The sequence below is a fragment of the Brassica rapa genome, chromosome A05 (genome assembly GCF_000309985.2).
Source record: "Brassica rapa cultivar Chiifu-401-42 chromosome A05, CAAS_Brap_v3.01, whole genome shotgun sequence".
NCBI classification, from domain to species: Eukaryota; Viridiplantae; Streptophyta; class Magnoliopsida; order Brassicales; family Brassicaceae; genus Brassica; species Brassica rapa.
In genome coordinates this window covers 7632515-7648286 of record NC_024799.2, presented here as the reverse complement: position 1 = coordinate 7648286, position 15772 = coordinate 7632515, and the positions used below count along the sequence as shown (strand labels likewise).

The following is a 15772-nucleotide window of genomic DNA, read 5'->3' as shown; positions in this document are numbered from 1 at the left end:
TCTAATTCAACGTGTCACCAATTAGAGCTTAAACCGTATGTTAAATGAATCAAATCCCTAATCTGAAAACAGTGGCTAGCTAGTGGTGACAATATTGAATATTCTGTCAAAGATCAAATTCAAGCAGAAAATAAGAGGGAGACGGTCCCACCGTGGTCTTGATTAAATTAATTAAACCAATTAAATTAAATTAATTTAAATTAAACCAATTAAATTAAATTAATTTTGGTCTTGATTATCCATTCGGTGCTTGTTAGATCCGGTTCACTTAAATGACCACTAAATGAAGAACACGTTAGCTCTTCTTCACGAACCACATCTGTTACCTTCAACAAAAATCCCCAACCCCTTCCTTCACTCATCATCTCCCCTCTCCTTCTCCACTCTCATCTGCAATCGATACAGGTTCTTCTTCTTCTTCTTCTTCTTCCTTATTCTTTCGTGCATGAATCTTACTCGTTTGCTATCATCTAACTACTTTTTGATTCGTTCCTTCTTGATTTCATTACAGATGGCAGCTTCATCTACCTGTCTTGTCGGAAACGGATTGTCACTACACACAACCAAACACAAGCTAAGCAAACACTTTCCACGCAGACAGATTGGTCTTTCCTCTTCAGTTACCAGAACATCCAAGGTTAATGTCGTGAAGGCTTCTCTGGACGCGAAGAGACACGAAGGAAGAAGAGACTTTCTCAAAGTCTTGTTCGGAAACGCTGGAATCGGTTTGCTCGGAAGCGGCAAAGCAAACGCCGCAGATGAACAACAAGAGGATGCTTCCTCTTCCTCAAGGATGTCGTACTCTAGGTTCCTCGAGTATCTGGACAAGGACAGGGTGAGCAAAGTGGATCTCTACGAGAACGGGACAATAGCTATCGTGGAAGCTGTTGCTCCTGAGTTAGGTAACCGTGTACAGCGCGTTCGCGTTCAGCTTCCGGGGCTAAGCCAAGAGCTTCTCCAGAAGCTGAGAGCCAAGAACATTGACTTCGCAGCGCATAACGCTCAGGAAGACCAAGGTTCTGTGTTGTTTAACTTGATTGGGAATCTCGCTTTCCCTATGCTTTTGATTGGCGGGTTGTTCCTTCTCTCCAGAGGCTCCCCTGGAGGAATGGGCGGTCCAGGTGGCGGCGGCCCGCTTCAGTTTGGTCAGTCCAAAGCCAAGTTCCAGATGGAGCCAAACACTGGGGTAACGTTCGATGACGTTGCTGGAGTTGATGAAGCCAAGCAAGACTTCATGGAAGTGGTTGAGTTTCTGAAGAAGCCTGAGAGGTTCACTGCTGTTGGTGCTCGGATCCCGAAGGGAGTTCTGCTCATTGGTCCTCCTGGTACTGGGAAGACGCTTCTGGCGAAAGCTATAGCTGGTGAAGCTGGCGTGCCGTTCTTCTCTATCTCCGGGTCCGAGTTTGTTGAGATGTTTGTCGGTGTTGGTGCTTCCAGGGTCCGTGATCTTTTCAAGAAGGCTAAGGAGAACGCTCCTTGCATCGTCTTTGTTGATGAGATTGATGCTGTTGGGAGGCAGAGAGGGACAGGGATCGGTGGAGGTAATGATGAGAGAGAACAGACTTTGAACCAGCTGTTAACTGAGATGGATGGGTTTGAAGGTAACACTGGTATCATCGTTGTTGCTGCGACCAATAGAGCAGACATTCTTGACTCCGCTTTGTTGAGGCCGGGACGGTTTGACCGGCAGGTGAGTGTTGACGTTCCGGACATCAAGGGGAGGACTGATATCCTCAAGGTTCACGCTGGTAATAAGAAGTTTGAAAATGATGTCTCGCTTGAAGTGATAGCGATGAGGACGCCTGGATTCAGCGGAGCGGATCTCGCTAACCTCTTGAATGAGGCTGCAATATTGGCTGGACGACGTGCGAAGACGGCGATATCGTCGAAAGAGATTGATGATTCCATTGATAGAATCGTTGCTGGTATGGAAGGAACTGTGATGACTGATAGCAAGAGCAAAAGCTTGGTTGCTTACCATGAAGTTGGTCATGCCGTGTGTGGGTAAGTGAGAAATCAGATTTTAAAAGCATTTATTTATATATCTTTTACTATAATCAGGAGGTTCTTTGCAGAACATTGACTCCAGGACATGACGCTGTACAAAAGGTAACGTTGGTACCAAGAGGCCAAGCGAGAGGACTTACTTGGTTCATTCCATCAGATGACCCTACTCTCATCTCCAAGCAACAGCTCTTTGCAAGAATTGTTGGTGGACTCGGTGGTAGAGCCGCTGAAGAAATCATCTTTGGTGAGCCTGAGGTTACTACTGGCGCGGTTGGTGACTTGCAACAGATCACCGGTTTGGCTAAGCAGGTAGGTACCTATAACACCTTCAGCTTTTTTTCACATTGTTCTTGTTCGTACCTAATGAGACTGTTTGGTTATTGTACTTTGCAGATGGTAACAACATTTGGGATGTCTGAAATTGGACCATGGTCGTTGATGGATTCATCGGCACAAAGCGATGTGATCATGAGGATGATGGCAAGAAACTCCATGTCTGAGAAGCTTGCTGAAGACATTGATACTGCGGTGAAGAAACTATCAGACAGTGCGTACGAGATAGCTCTAAGCCACATAAGGAACAACCGTGAAGCCATGGATAAGCTCGTTGAAGTGCTTCTGGAGAAAGAAACTATTGGAGGTGATGAGTTCAGGGCAATTCTCTCCGAGTTCACTGAGATCCCGCCGGAAAACAGAGTTCCTGCCGCAACCCCAACATCAACACCAGCTCCTGTCTAGGTAATGAATCTGTATACTTTTGATTTTTCTGTACATTTGTACTGTCGAACTTCATCTCTAGAAATGTGGTTTTATCCCAGTACTGTGTAACGAGTAAATGTTAAAATGGAATTGGTATATTCACCATAGATGTGTTCTAGATAATCCAATCTAAATACATTGTATTGCACATCAAGTTCCAAGCTTAGTTATTCAGATTTACACACCAAAGTGATCTGCAATCATGTTAACTTATATACATTTTCTCAGTAATGAAAACCTAGTCCCTAACAGGAAAAGCATTAGAATTATCTATAAGCCAAGACACTGATCTCTCTGTTCCATGAGCATGAAAGAATATTACCAACCAACCATATACTTTCTTCTTTTGTTCATCCTTTCATAGCTAAAAAGCATCAAAGCCTGAAACCAAAGTAACGTCATTGTTCAGGTTACCAAAACCTTAAGCATTGAAGGTCTTCACGCCACTTCCATTTCCATCACCAGCTCTCTCCTCTTGCCCTTTCTTCACCCACACCATTGTAGCAGTCTCTATAGGGTTAGGGTTAAGCGATTTGGTTTGTGCCTTGAGATGTTTGGTTTCTTGGCCTCTTTTGATAGAAAGATGCTCAAATTGTGTTTCTATGGCCGCCACACTTTTGTTTTCTTTCTTCCTATAAACTCGAATCTGATCTTTCACAGGAGTATTACTCTCCTTCACGGTGTACTCAAGCGGCTTGATTGATCCACACTCTTGGACCTCTTGAGTTGTTATCTTCTTATTTCTACCATATCGTTTCCTACGTCCCCTCCTCTTCTCCGGTAGTCCCTCAGCTCCACCTCTCTCGCTCCTGATCGCCGCCGTTTCCTCCTCCTCCTCACCCCACCTTGCTTCTCCGCCGTCAGTAGATTCGTCTTTCTTACTGTTCATGCCCCAGTGCTTCTGATCGCTTTGATGTTTGTTTAGTTCGACTCTTTTGATAGAAAGATGCTCAAGTTGAGTTTCTATGGCAGTCACAGCTTCCTCTCGAGATCCAGCTCTTTGCTTTCCCGTACCTTTTTCTCCTTTCTTCTTATAAACTCGAATCTGATCTTTAACCGGCGCCGGTTTGATTGATCCACACTCCTCGACCTCTTGATTTGTTCTCTTCTTCTTCCTATTCCTACGTCCCCTCTTCTTCTTCTCCGGTAATCCCTCATCTTCGCCTCTCTCGCTCCCGATCGCCGCCGTTTCCTCCTCCTCCTCAGGCCACCCTGCTTCTCCGTCTTCAGTAGATTCGTCTCTCTTAGTGTTCCTGCCCCAGTGCTTCTGATTGGTTTGATTCAAACGCATCTCATCGAGATCCTCCCGTGGTTTCTTCAGATCGTCCCCTATCGTTTGCTGTTCTTCAGCGTGTTGATTACGTCGTCTCTCTTCATCTTTTGCTTCTTCTTGTTCCTTTCGCTGCTTCCGCTCTTTCTCTTTGATCCATCGCTCCCGGAGCTGAAGGATGCTTACGTAATTAGCCGGAACTGAAGGAGTCATCTTCCGTTTGACGTCGTCAGTGGTCTCCTCCATCGATATATCTTCCTTCGCACCTTCTTCGCTCGTCTAAAGCTTAAATACAGAAGATGTACAGTAACAAACAAAACGGAAGGGAAAAAGCTCCAACTTTGTTGGCCCTTTGGATCCTAGAGGCCCATTGGCCCAGTACTTCCTTCCTTTGACCAAATATAAGGTTTCATTTTTTAACATTCGTTTTCTACTTATAGCTACGAACAGAAGTGAGAATAGAAGTTTTTTTTTTTGGTTGAACAACTTAGAATAGAAGTTTATATAATTTGTAAACTTTAACAACAAATTTTGCTTACTCAAATCCGAAATTCCTTTTATTTTCTTTATATTTGAATTTAGAATCTATTCAAATTCTCCTTAATCATCAATTCAATAAATTCCTATAATGTTTGTTCCAGCATTTTTCCAACACGCAAATTAATATTTAGATGACAAGATTTGTCTTCACAGATTAGTTTAGGCCCTGGACGTTCGGGTACCCGTGGCATTCGGGTCGATTTTCTTCGGATTTCAGTTCTCTTTTATAACACTTCATAGGTTCCATTATAGTAAATTTGCAAGTATGGATCGGATTCGGATATAACACATCGGGTTTGAGTCACTTTTGTATCACATCATAGAAGTCATAAAGTAATCATATATCATTCGAATTCGGATTATATCGGATCGGTTCGGATATACTTGAAATAATATCTAAAATTTAAAAGTAAAACATAAGAAATATATATTTATTTATGTATAATTAAGTATTTAAGGTAGTTATTTAATTTTTAAATACTTATTGTTAGATAACATATCAAAAATAAATATGAAATTGAATATTTGAAGTATATATTCATGTTTCATATAATTATACTGTATATTATTTTGGACATTCGGATCGGTTTCTTTGGTTATCTTTTCAGATTTTTTGGTTTTTTCGGGTTATCCGTTCGGGTTCGGATATGTTTTGTAGCACCTTACAAGATTCATTCGGATATTTTTTACATTTCGGACCGGATACGGATCCGGTTTTTTGGTTCGGGTTCGGTTCGGGTTACAGAAATTATGCCTAGGCCTAGATTAGTTTATAACAATTTGTTTGATGCAATTAAATGTTATGTACGACGTTTCTATTTGTCAAAGTACCGTAAAATTCGGAGTTCAGGTGTTGGAAGACTGAAAAAGTGAAAGATCTGATACAAGAAGACAGATAAATCCTAATTTTTAATGTTTATTTAGTTTTGTTGTTATAAGCATGATTTATTTAATCAAATAGTAATATCTTATCTCACACACACACAGTCCAAGGTCATTATTAAGCAACTAGCGTCTTTCATTCGTCCGCATCTGCCCCAAACTTCGAACGTGTCGTGTCGCAACTTCTCCATTAACGCTCCCCCTTTATAAATCATCCAACCATTCTCACCCTGTGCGATTGAGGTAAAAAGAAAGCGCTATGGCGATGATGGCGAGGACAATCCGTAACTCAGCTTCACGTCGAACGATGATGATGAGTCGTCCTATCTTCGGTTTGAGAAGTATGTCTTCATGGTGGAAGAACGTGGAGCCTGCTCCCAAAGATCCGATCCTCGGAGTCACCGAGGCTTTTCTCGCTGATCCTAGTCCCGACAAAGTTAACGTTGGTGTGGTCAGTCTCTCTCTCTCTAGATCTTACGGACGTTGCTTTTCCTTTTGATCTAAATATTTTCGGGAGAATGTTTTGAGAATCTCATTTCGAGCTGAAAGTCTTAGGACATGGCGTATAATATATTGCATGCTGTCTTTACTTTTGGTAGGGAGCATATCGTGATGATAATGGGAAGCCTGTTGTCTTGGATTGTGTTAGAGAAGCTGAACGAAGAATTGCTGGCACCTCCTTCATGTAAGATTTGAATCCTTTTTTTATTCTTTTTTTTAAACGCTTCTGGTCATTTATTTTATTTATTTTATTTTATCTGAAGTATATATCTTTTGTGTTTATGAATTAAAGGGAGTACCTTCCTATGGGAGGGAGTGTGAAAATGGTGGAGGAAACTTTGAAGCTTGCCTATGGGGACAACTCTGAATTTATCAAAGACAAACGAGTCGCTGCAGTTCAGTCTCTCTCCGGAACTGGAGCATGCCGACTCTTTGCTGACTTCCAGACACGTTTTAATCCCGGTTCACAGATCTACATATTCCTGTTCCAACCTGGTCCAAGTGAGTTTTCAATACATTTTTTTTTTTTTTTTTAACTTTGACCATTTACAATGTTTAACCTGAATATATAGCATAATAGCTTAATGTTGTCTCTTCTGTGACCAAGCCACCACAACATCTGGAGAGATGCGCAAGTCCCTCAAAAGACTTATCATTACTATCACCCAGAAACCAAGGGTTTAGATTTCAAAGGATTGATGGATGATGTGAAGGTTAGCAACTAGCAAGCAAGAAACTCTACTTCTACATCTTATTCTTGTTGATGATAAAATCCTTTTTTTCTTCTCATAGAATGCTCCGGAAGGCTCCTTCTTCCTTCTTCATGCTTGTGCTCATAATCCTACTGGAGTCGACCCTACAGAGGAACAATGGAGAGAGATCTCACAGCTATTCAAGGCCAAAAATCATTTTGCATTCTTCGATATGGCCTATCAAGGTTTTGCCAGTGGTGATCCAGCAAGAGATGCCAAGTCAATCAGGATCTTTCTCGAGGATGGTCATCATATTGGAATCTCTCAGTCCTATGCCAAAAACATGGGACTCTATGGCCAGAGAGTCGGATGTCTCAGGTATAATAATATTCATTTTACATCATTAAGCATACTCATGCATATATATGTTCATTTTGTGAAAAAGGTAAGAAACAGAATATTAACATTATTACTTACTACATTGTCTCGTGCTGCAGCGTGCTTTGTGAAAATGAAAAGCAAGCCGTGACTGTGAAAAGTCAGTTGCAGCAACTAGCTAGGGCAATGTATAGCAATCCACCTTTACATGGAGCTCAAATAGTCTCAACTATTCTCGGAGACCCAGAGTTAAAGAGTCTGTGGCTAAAGGAAGTCAAGGTAACATTTCCATGTTTCATGTGCGCGCACACATTCGATGGAGAATCTTATCTTATAAAACACGTCGAATCCCATGTTGTGTTTGATAATTCAACTAAAGAACTAGAATCTGATAAACAGATCATGGCTGATCGGATAATTGGCATGAGAACTACTTTGAGGGAGAGCCTTGAGAAGTTAGGATCGCCTCTATCATGGGAGCACGTAACCAAGCAGGTAATTAATTACTAAAATGTTTATTTTATGAACATGTCATTTTCTATCACTTACGTGGGGAAACAGATTGGAATGTTCTGCTACAGTGGGCTAACACCAGAACAGGTTGACCGCTTAACAAGCGAATATCACATCTATATGACCCGTAATGGCCGTATCAGGTACTACTACTTCACTTCTCTACTTGTTAATCTTAATTCACTTTCAATTGTGTACCAAATCATTGATGTGTTTGGTTGCAGTATGGCTGGTGTTACAACAGGAAATGTGGGATACCTTGCGAATGCTATACATGAAGTCACCAAGTCATCTTAAATTATTTTATTTACTTATCTCCACCCAAACATGATTTTTTCTTCTTGTTGACACGAGTTAATAAGACACAGGAAGCTATGTTCTTCTTCAATTGTTTTCGTTGGAACTGAAGGTTTATCCACAAACAGTAAACTTCTCAGCGCCTTTTGTTCTTAGCTGCGGAATAAAAACAGAAGAAGCGTTTTGTTCTTCCATGGAAGTCATGGAAGTGTGGTTGCATCGATTTCTTTAAATATTTTCAAACAGTCTCTTTAGGGGAGTAATACGCACGGAGACAAAAATTACATAACTTAAAAATTTCTTAATCCAAAATCTCGTACCGGTTCTTAGTAATTCTATTTGTGTCTAATTACAAAATAACATATATTTCAATATAATTGTAAAACTGAACCAACTTGCATTTAAATACACAAAGTAAAAAAAGTAAAAAGCAGAAGTGAGGTTATTTTCATCCAAAGACAAATACCACATAACATTGGGTGTGATTCGTAATGGATGTAGATATTGTCCACAATTCTTTGTATTTCTACAACACTAAATTCACAACAATTAAATTTTCATAAAAAATTTAAAATCACCGTTCTTGAAAAAACCTACAGTGTACAAGTACATCAATAAAATCTAAAGTCACATCAAAAAAGTCTACATATTATTTTCTACAAAAAAATTTTAAAGTTATAACTATTACCAATTATTTTCCAAAAAAAAACTAATTACAATTTGTATATGAAATTGATATAAATTTAATATATTATCTATTTACTGCTATACAAAATTATTTTAAATACATAAATCTTATAAATGAGTAAAATTAAGTTAAATATATGTAAAATGATAACAAACAAAAGAGAGAGAGATAACAAAAAGCAATAGTCACATCCTATGTGCCTATGCATGAAGTTAATCTGTCATACTTAGAGATATGCTCAAGTAATATAAGCTCCTACCTTATAATCAATAACGCTTAAAGTTTTAGACATTATCATTCATTTCTTCCATCACTATGCGGTTCTGTCTTACGGACATAACCATGAACAATTTTTTTTTTTTATCAGCAAACAAAGCAGACTACTCTGCGAACCACTCAGGTAGCTCTGCATCCATATGAACGACAAACGACGGTTGTTTTCTTGTACTGCGTGCGAGACCATGAACAAATTATACACTAGAAAAAGGTGTCTCTGCCAGTCAAAAGTGAATAATAACATCTCAGTTTCAAAATCCTTTTTTCTAGTGACCAGCTTGTAATGGAAAGCCTCAAATCATCTGCCGCCTAACGTGCTCAGGTATTAGCCTGTTTATAAGCTCTGGTGAAGCTCCTGATAACTGTTTTGGAACATTCAAATAGTAAGATAACATACATTCAGTTACGGTAGGTTTAAGGAAAGTTAGCTACATTACACCCTCTTTTGTTGTGATTAATCATTACCTCTTGTTTGAAGTTGAACAATGGTGGTAGAGGTCGGCCGTTTGGAAGACGTGCATTGGGCTCTCGTAGTTCATTGAAAAATGGATGTGCACATGCTTCCAGCTTTTAGACACAGCAGTTAAAAGAAAAACTTTGCATAATCAAACAGTGCAGGTCCCAATTAGGAGTGTTTGGTTGTTTAGAGATACTGACCGCAGTGCAACGTAGGCTCGGTGAATACTGAAGAAGCCGAGATGCGAGGTCAATGGCTTCTGGAGGCATCCGCTTATGAAAAACCTGAAGAAGGTTGTATTTTTTTATGTTGTCTTTTTATTAATATTAAGCCATTGTACTATCAGGATTGTAATATGCATAATTAAAATACCTTATGCCAAGGATGAGCTTTGATCTGTGGGAATCTGAAGTCTGTGTAGTTTGGATTCATGCATCTGATTTCTTCTCGAGTTGGAGTACCAAGAACCTAAACCAACGCACCACATATATCAAGAACAATCTATATTTTATATACCAAACAGAAAAAAGAAGCCAAAGTAACATCTAATCAAAATGAGACTTCACCTTGATGATCTCCACTAGCTGGTCCACAGAGTTTTCTCCCGGGAACAACGGCTGAGAATACAAAAAGACATCAAAAGGATTGGGGAGGATTCTGGAGAGATGACTTAGTTCTCTGAGATACTTAGTTTGCTTCACCTTTCACCTAATGGTGAATAGTTTGTAAAGGTCAAGAAGATAACAGAAAGGCAAAAGCGGTTGAAAAATAAATGTGATCAAACGTACCAATATTTTTTGCACTTCCAAAATCACACAGCTTACACTGATGAGTGAGAGGATCAACCTACAGACCACAACAGAGAATTTAAATTACAATCTAGTCAAGGTTAGTTAAGATAAACCCACAACAATATATCAAACGTAGGTACCAAAAGATTTTGTGGTTTCAAATCCCTGTGGCAGACACCAGGAGCTGTATGGATATAAGCCAAGCCTCTAAAGATCTGTGAAAAAACATATTCAAAACCCGTTTCAGGATCAACGTAGAGAAAGAATAACTTGTAGGGGGGAAGCAGTAATATAACAATGCAAATTACTTGGTATGTGTAAAGTTTGACATAGAAAATAGGCATTCTCTGGTTTGAACTAGTATAGTGGTTCAAAACCCGGTACAAAGTCTCGGGCACATACTCCATAACGAGGTTGAGGAAGAGCTCATCTCTACTCGTTGTAGAGAAGAAACAATGCTTCAAGGAAACAACGTTTGGGTGGTCCATTAGCCGCATTAACTGAAGCTCACGGTTCTTGTAGCGCCGGTCTTGCAAAACCTTCTTAATGGCTACTGATTCTCCAGTTTCCAAGCACTTTGCCTAGAAATGGTAAGTTAAATGATTTTAATCAGAAAAGGAAAGAAGAAGCTGCTTTCCACCAATTGGTTGCAGTGAGTGAACAAATACAACAAAGGTACCTCGAATACAATTCCAAATGATCCTGTTCCAACAACCCGTTCTGCCATGTAACTAATGGTCTGTAAAGAGACAAGAAGGAAAACATAAGTTAGTAGGGGCTCCTACTTTAAGTTTAGGCAACCTCACACATGATGGTGTGTCCCCAAATCATGAGCAGTATATAGCTCATATAAAGATTGAACAAAGAAAGGGAAACCAAACCTGTTTAGGTTCGCCGTTTTTGCCTCCAATGGTAGTAGAAATGATGTGACCGGTAACAGCATCATTGCCCTCTATAACAGCAGCAAACATATCCTGCAAAATCAGACCATTAATATATTATTTCAGGCAGGCACTAAACTACTCTTGTCAACAAAGAACAAAGGAAACTGGTGACACATAGGTGCTTCCTCTGATTAATGTCGCATGTTCCTACTGACCAGAGGCTAGCTTAGATAGAAACAAAACCCAGAGCAAATATTTGCAGACTAATTGTTAAAGATGAGGATGTGAACCATTCCGTTAAAAAAAAGAAGACACAATCTTTAGACACCATGGAACAAGTATCGGAATGAAGAACACAAGAAGACAAAAAGAGAGTTCAGAATCAATTCAGAGTCCAAAAACAAAGAATGGGACAAGAACCATGTACTTATTATTACAAGAACATTCAAAAACCTGTCAGGAACGCGAACACAAAACCCGAGCTAGATCTAGCCCGAGATCTAAAGCCACCAAATTAACATTTGAAATGCATTTGTTTATCAAACACATACGTAAAGGATCAAACAAAGAAAGAAAGGAAACTGTCTGTATCCATATCAGGACGACGTTTCAAAGCATCTCTGTCGCGCAGCTGCTGCGGAGCTAGACACGGAGGCTGATGACCCAATGGTATGGAGGAGGTCATGTGCTTTCTCTTTCTTTCTAGTAGCCCCACTGAAGAGTGAAGACTATTTTTTCTTCTTGTGTCCAAGTAAACACTTCAGTTATCGTTCAAAGATAAAAGGATGACCCACGCGTTGATATTGCGCGTAACCATCACCTTCCAATTAGAGCACTAGTTTAAAGTAGGGTTTTTAGTAATTAAACCCATCAACTAAAGATAAATCGTAAAAAAAACCCTCAACTAAAAATTCTGTGAAATAAACCCTCAACTTTAATTCTGTTAACATATGTTACCCTCCGTCTAAAAAATCATGACGGAGGGTGACATATGTTAACGGTTTATAAGTTGAGGGTTTATAATGTTGAAAACTTAGTTGAGGGTTTTTTCTACGATTCAAAAATAGTTGAGGGGTTTTATCACTAAAAGTCATTAAAGGGTTTTTAAATTATTTATTATCATTTATACATTGTTTTAGATTGATTTGTAAGCCTTTAAAACTAATTTATATTTTTAATACATTAATGTATTATAAAATTAATTTATACATCTTAAATTAATAATTTTTGACTTCATGGATGAATTATCTCGACACTACTTACGACTTAATGTAAGTAGAAACTATAAATTATTTCATATTTGACAATGACGATATAAACACACAAATTTTTTTTATATCACTATTGCCAAATATCAAATAATTTAATATTTCAAAGTTATAATAAGTTGTAAGTAGTGCTGAAAATTATTAATTTAAGATGTATAAATTAATTTTATAATATATTAATGTATTAAAATTTATAAATTAATTTTAAAGGCTTATAAATCCTAAAACAATGTATAAATGATAATAAATAATTTAATAACATTTAATGACTTTTAGTGATAAAACTCCTCAACTAAAGATGAATTGTAAAAAAACCCTCAACTAAAAATCCAGTAAAATAAACCCTCAACTTATAAACCGTTAACATATGTCACCCTCCGTCACAGTTTTTTAGACGGAGGGTAACATATGTTAACGAAACTAAAGTTGAGGGTTTATTTCACAGAATTTTTAGTTAAGAGTTTTTTTTACGATTCATCTTTAGTTGAGGGGTTTAATTACTAAAAACCCTTTAAAGTACTCTCATCAGTTACATAAGCACTAGTGAAGAGCAAACTGAAAAATCTAATTAATTTCCCTTTATTATTATACTTCCCTTAAATAAATAAACTCGTTTGCTTAGTTCAACTAATCGTGGAAGTTAATATTGTTACAGAATCAGAAAAACATAAATGTTACATTATATTAGGGCCTAATGATAACATCTTTCATTTTTTGAGTAATAATACCATTTGCATACTTTTAGATTTTGATATATATCTTTTTACTGAACTGGAAACAAAAAGAGCATCATCAAACTCATGGCTAACCATAGATTAAAGTTCAGTTCAGTTCTGCAGTTTTCAGGTTTCCTTTCTAGTGCTCTATATTTCAAAAACATAAATTACAAAAGAACAAAAAAAAAGTCAATTAGTAGTAGAGGACATATAAAGAAAAAAGAAGCAGTGTCACATGGAATTGTGGATTGTTATTGCAACAAAATCTCTGTTGACATGAGCTGCACATCACTTCAAAATCTCTGTTCTTTGGTGGGATTGTTGGCAGTGTACGCTTTAACCAGGAATCTGAAGGAGCTTTTGGTAACGGTGGTGGTGGAACAATATGATAAGTTTAACGATGGTGAAGCCTGGTACTTTCAAGATTCCTTGTGTTTCTCTGCAACTTGGCTTCAAGATCAATCTTCTCCTTTGTAACCACCACTAGTACCACATTGGATTCTGGCAGTGCAACAATAGCTTGATCAGTACATTCTTCAGTGAAACCCTCATCTCTTATGACACTTTGGGTGGTTTTAGGCTGCGAGATAGCTTCTTCGCCGGGTCCAATCAAGTTCTGCACTTCTTCTGTAAGTAAAGATTGCTCCATGGACTCTTTTTGTCTACTGAATGCTATCTACATACAGTGTTTTGTCTGCCACAGCAGCCTCGAAAGAAGATTTCCATGTATTATCATCACTAGCCAAGAGCTCACCAAAGTTTTTGCTGACTTTAGTGCGTGAAGTGGAAGAGCTTTCAACCTTTTCCTTTGCTTCTGGACAAGAAAATACTGCTAAAGACCCACATTGTGCAACTGAACCACTTAGTTATCGTAAACCAGGTGGAGTATATCGAATGTTCATGCAGTATCAACCGTAAACTCTTAAATATCAGTTTCAAAAAAAAAAAAGCTCTTACGTCATCACTAATCAAAACCACATTTTTCTTTGGCCTACAATCAAAATGAGACATGTAACAGTTTTTTTCCAAGAAGTTATAATATATCAAAACTAGTTTAAACCCTCGAAGTTTACTGAGCATGTTCTTTAACATACACACACAATATAGACAGAGCCGTGCTTACTAGCTTATGAAAAAAGCGGTTGCCTTAGTCCCCCACCTCTAGCACAAGTTTAGAGCCCCCCAAATTTTGAATTTGTTTTGACCATTTCATTCGATAAGACATATTTATAACATTGATAATTTTCTTCTATGGGCTTCGAGATTTCTAAATATACATCTCATCTAGTTTCATTTTATAACATTTTATATAGCTTAAAAACCATTTTATATAGCTAGTTATGTTTTCTTGTAAAATTTCTAAGTTTACAGGTCCACACTTACCCTTAATATATTTTGATTGCCATAAAATGAAGATATATGACTAATGGAGATAGTTTTCCTTTCTGCTATATAATTCATTTCTTGTTTTTTATATATATGTTTCACCTCTAACCAATTTTAATGCTATATAAATAATACTACAAAATATCTATTATATTTTTTTATTCTTAAGTTTATTGTATTCATAATTTTTATAATAAATTTTACATATTAATAAAATTATTACTTTAAAATTTTTGTCATAAGCCCCAAGAAAGCTAGGCACGACACTGAATATATAATTGATAAAATATATATATAGAGTCGATATTCAGTTTGAGAAGGTTCATTCGAATTTATGAAGATAGATTATTTTGCCTCATGCGAGAAGTAACTTGCATTTAATTTATTTATAGTTATATTTTAAAGCTTAAATTTAGTTTGAGCGATCTATAGTTACGTTTAAAGCTTAAATTTATTCCAAGAAAATAGAAGATACTCTCCTACTAGATAAAGATTCATTCGGCGCACTATCACTTTCAGAGGGAGATAAGACAACCAGTGTGCGGTGTGCCAATCGTATAGCTAATATAACCTCTTTATATGAAGTTTCTTATGCAATTCTTGATTTTAGTACTATTCGTTTGGATCATTGGATGATTCTGATGGGTTGAGAGAAGGAGAATGTGAGAAAATAATAAATTCTTCTAGATTAAGAAAAAACCAATGACAACTCCTCGATGACTGACTGGTTTAGATTCTAAAAGAACTTTTTATTTTGCTACTAGGGTTGGCCCGCCCTACGGGCGGGAAGTTATAATAAAAACTATTTATATGAATTTATATTAATTGTATGAAGCATTTAAAATTATTATACATTGAAAGCGATATTACAGACAAAAAAAATAATAGAAAAAAATTCTAAGAACATATTGTTGTTTTTAATAAATATTTTTTGTTAGAATTAAAATGACAATAACTTATTTTTTTTCATCAACTTAAACAGACTCAGACAGTAGGAACTACACAAATATTCATATTCTCTATTTTTTAGAGAACACAAAATTACAAAAAAAAAAATTCAGAGAATGTAATAATATATACATATATATTATTTATAATTCAATTTGACAAAATATATTTAGCTGGCAGAAAATCAAGTAGGAATTACAAAAACTATTTAATAGTTGTGTATTCGTTGCTCTGATCAACGAAGTTGGAAAACATAAAATAAAAGATATAACATTTAAACACAAACGTAGAGAAACAATCATAGACTTTATCAAAGTGAAATTTATGGGACAGTCTCATCACTTACTGATTGTAAGGTATCACTTATACTCAGAACCATGAGTTGAGAAGAGAGAACTGAGTTATATTCAATCACAATCTCTTTGTTTGAAGCCTCAAACAATCTATAGTATATCAAGAAGTTTGTGGTTACATAAAAATACAATAAATCCACACATGTATTTATGAGACCATCGACTG

At 37.2% G+C, this 15772-nt stretch overlaps 3 protein-coding genes and 1 pseudogene across 4 annotated transcripts; 2 read left to right on the top strand and 2 right to left on the bottom strand.

Moving 5' to 3' along the window:
- Positions 1 to 233: 233 nt before the first annotated feature.
- On the top strand, positions 234 to 2916 carry LOC103867923 (ATP-dependent zinc metalloprotease FTSH 2, chloroplastic). 2 transcript variants are annotated; one of them, XM_009146017.3, is made up of 4 exons: positions 234 to 405; positions 512 to 2004; positions 2076 to 2316; positions 2401 to 2916. In XM_009146017.3, the coding sequence occupies exons 2-4, from the start codon at positions 512 to 514 to the stop codon at positions 2743 to 2745; spliced, it is 2079 nt and encodes a 692-aa protein (XP_009144265.1). In that variant the 5' UTR covers positions 234 to 405; the 3' UTR covers positions 2746 to 2916. The 2 variants fall into 2 exon arrangements, with proteins under 2 accessions (XP_009144265.1, XP_033146799.1); XM_033290908.1 differs by having other exon boundaries at positions 310 to 405; positions 494 to 2004.
- Positions 2917 to 2994: 78 nt separating this feature from the next.
- On the bottom strand, positions 2995 to 4874 carry LOC103867924 (DEAD-box ATP-dependent RNA helicase 42). Its single transcript, XM_009146019.3, has 2 exons — positions 4012 to 4874; positions 2995 to 3963 (listed from the first exon to the last, which is right to left on the bottom strand). The coding sequence occupies exons 1-2, from the start codon at positions 4280 to 4282 to the stop codon at positions 3188 to 3190; spliced, it is 1047 nt and encodes a 348-aa protein (XP_009144267.1). The 5' UTR covers positions 4283 to 4874; the 3' UTR covers positions 2995 to 3187.
- Positions 4875 to 5215: 341 nt separating this feature from the next.
- On the top strand, positions 5216 to 8074 carry LOC103867922 (annotated as a pseudogene).
- A 567-nt stretch (positions 8075 to 8641) lies between these two features.
- Positions 8642 to 11755, bottom strand: LOC103868242 (shaggy-related protein kinase zeta). Its single transcript, XM_033290909.1, has 11 exons — positions 11518 to 11755; positions 10933 to 11027; positions 10731 to 10790; positions 10360 to 10632; positions 10192 to 10266; positions 10045 to 10106; positions 9827 to 9929; positions 9633 to 9728; positions 9461 to 9544; positions 9269 to 9370; positions 8642 to 9165 (listed from the first exon to the last, which is right to left on the bottom strand). Exons 1-11 carry the CDS (start codon positions 11618 to 11620, stop codon positions 9097 to 9099), a joined length of 1122 nt encoding a protein of 373 aa, XP_033146800.1. The 5' UTR covers positions 11621 to 11755; the 3' UTR covers positions 8642 to 9096.
- Between the last annotated feature and the right edge of the window lie 4017 nt (positions 11756 to 15772).

Bases quoted from the DNA above. Each gene is read 5' to 3' on its own strand.
- LOC103867923 (XM_009146017.3), top strand. From the start codon at position 512: ATGGCAGCTTCATCTACCTGTCTTGTCGGAAACGGATTGTCACTACAC. The intron at 2,005-2,075 runs GTAAGTGAGAAA...GGTTCTTTGCAG, and splicing joins GTTGGTCATGCCGTGTGTGG to AACATTGACTCCAGGACATG. The intron at 2,317-2,400 runs GTAGGTACCTAT...TGTACTTTGCAG, and splicing joins TCACCGGTTTGGCTAAGCAG to ATGGTAACAACATTTGGGAT.
- LOC103867924 (XM_009146019.3), bottom strand. From the start codon at position 4,282: ATGGAGGAGACCACTGACGACGTCAAACGGAAGATGACTCCTTCAGTT. The intron at 3,964-4,011 runs AGAGAGACGAAT...GGCCTGAGGAGG, and splicing joins GCACTGGGGCAGGAACACTA to AGGAGGAAACGGCGGCGATC.
- LOC103868242 (XM_033290909.1), bottom strand. From the start codon at position 11,620: ATGACCTCCTCCATACCATTGGGTCATCAGCCTCCGTGTCTAGCTCCG. The intron at 10,107-10,191 runs GTACCTACGTTT...TGTGGTCTGTAG, and splicing joins TGAAACCACAAAATCTTTTG to GTTGATCCTCTCACTCATCA. The intron at 9,545-9,632 runs GTATTTTAATTA...AACCTTCTTCAG, and splicing joins AAGCTCATCCTTGGCATAAG to GTTTTTCATAAGCGGATGCC.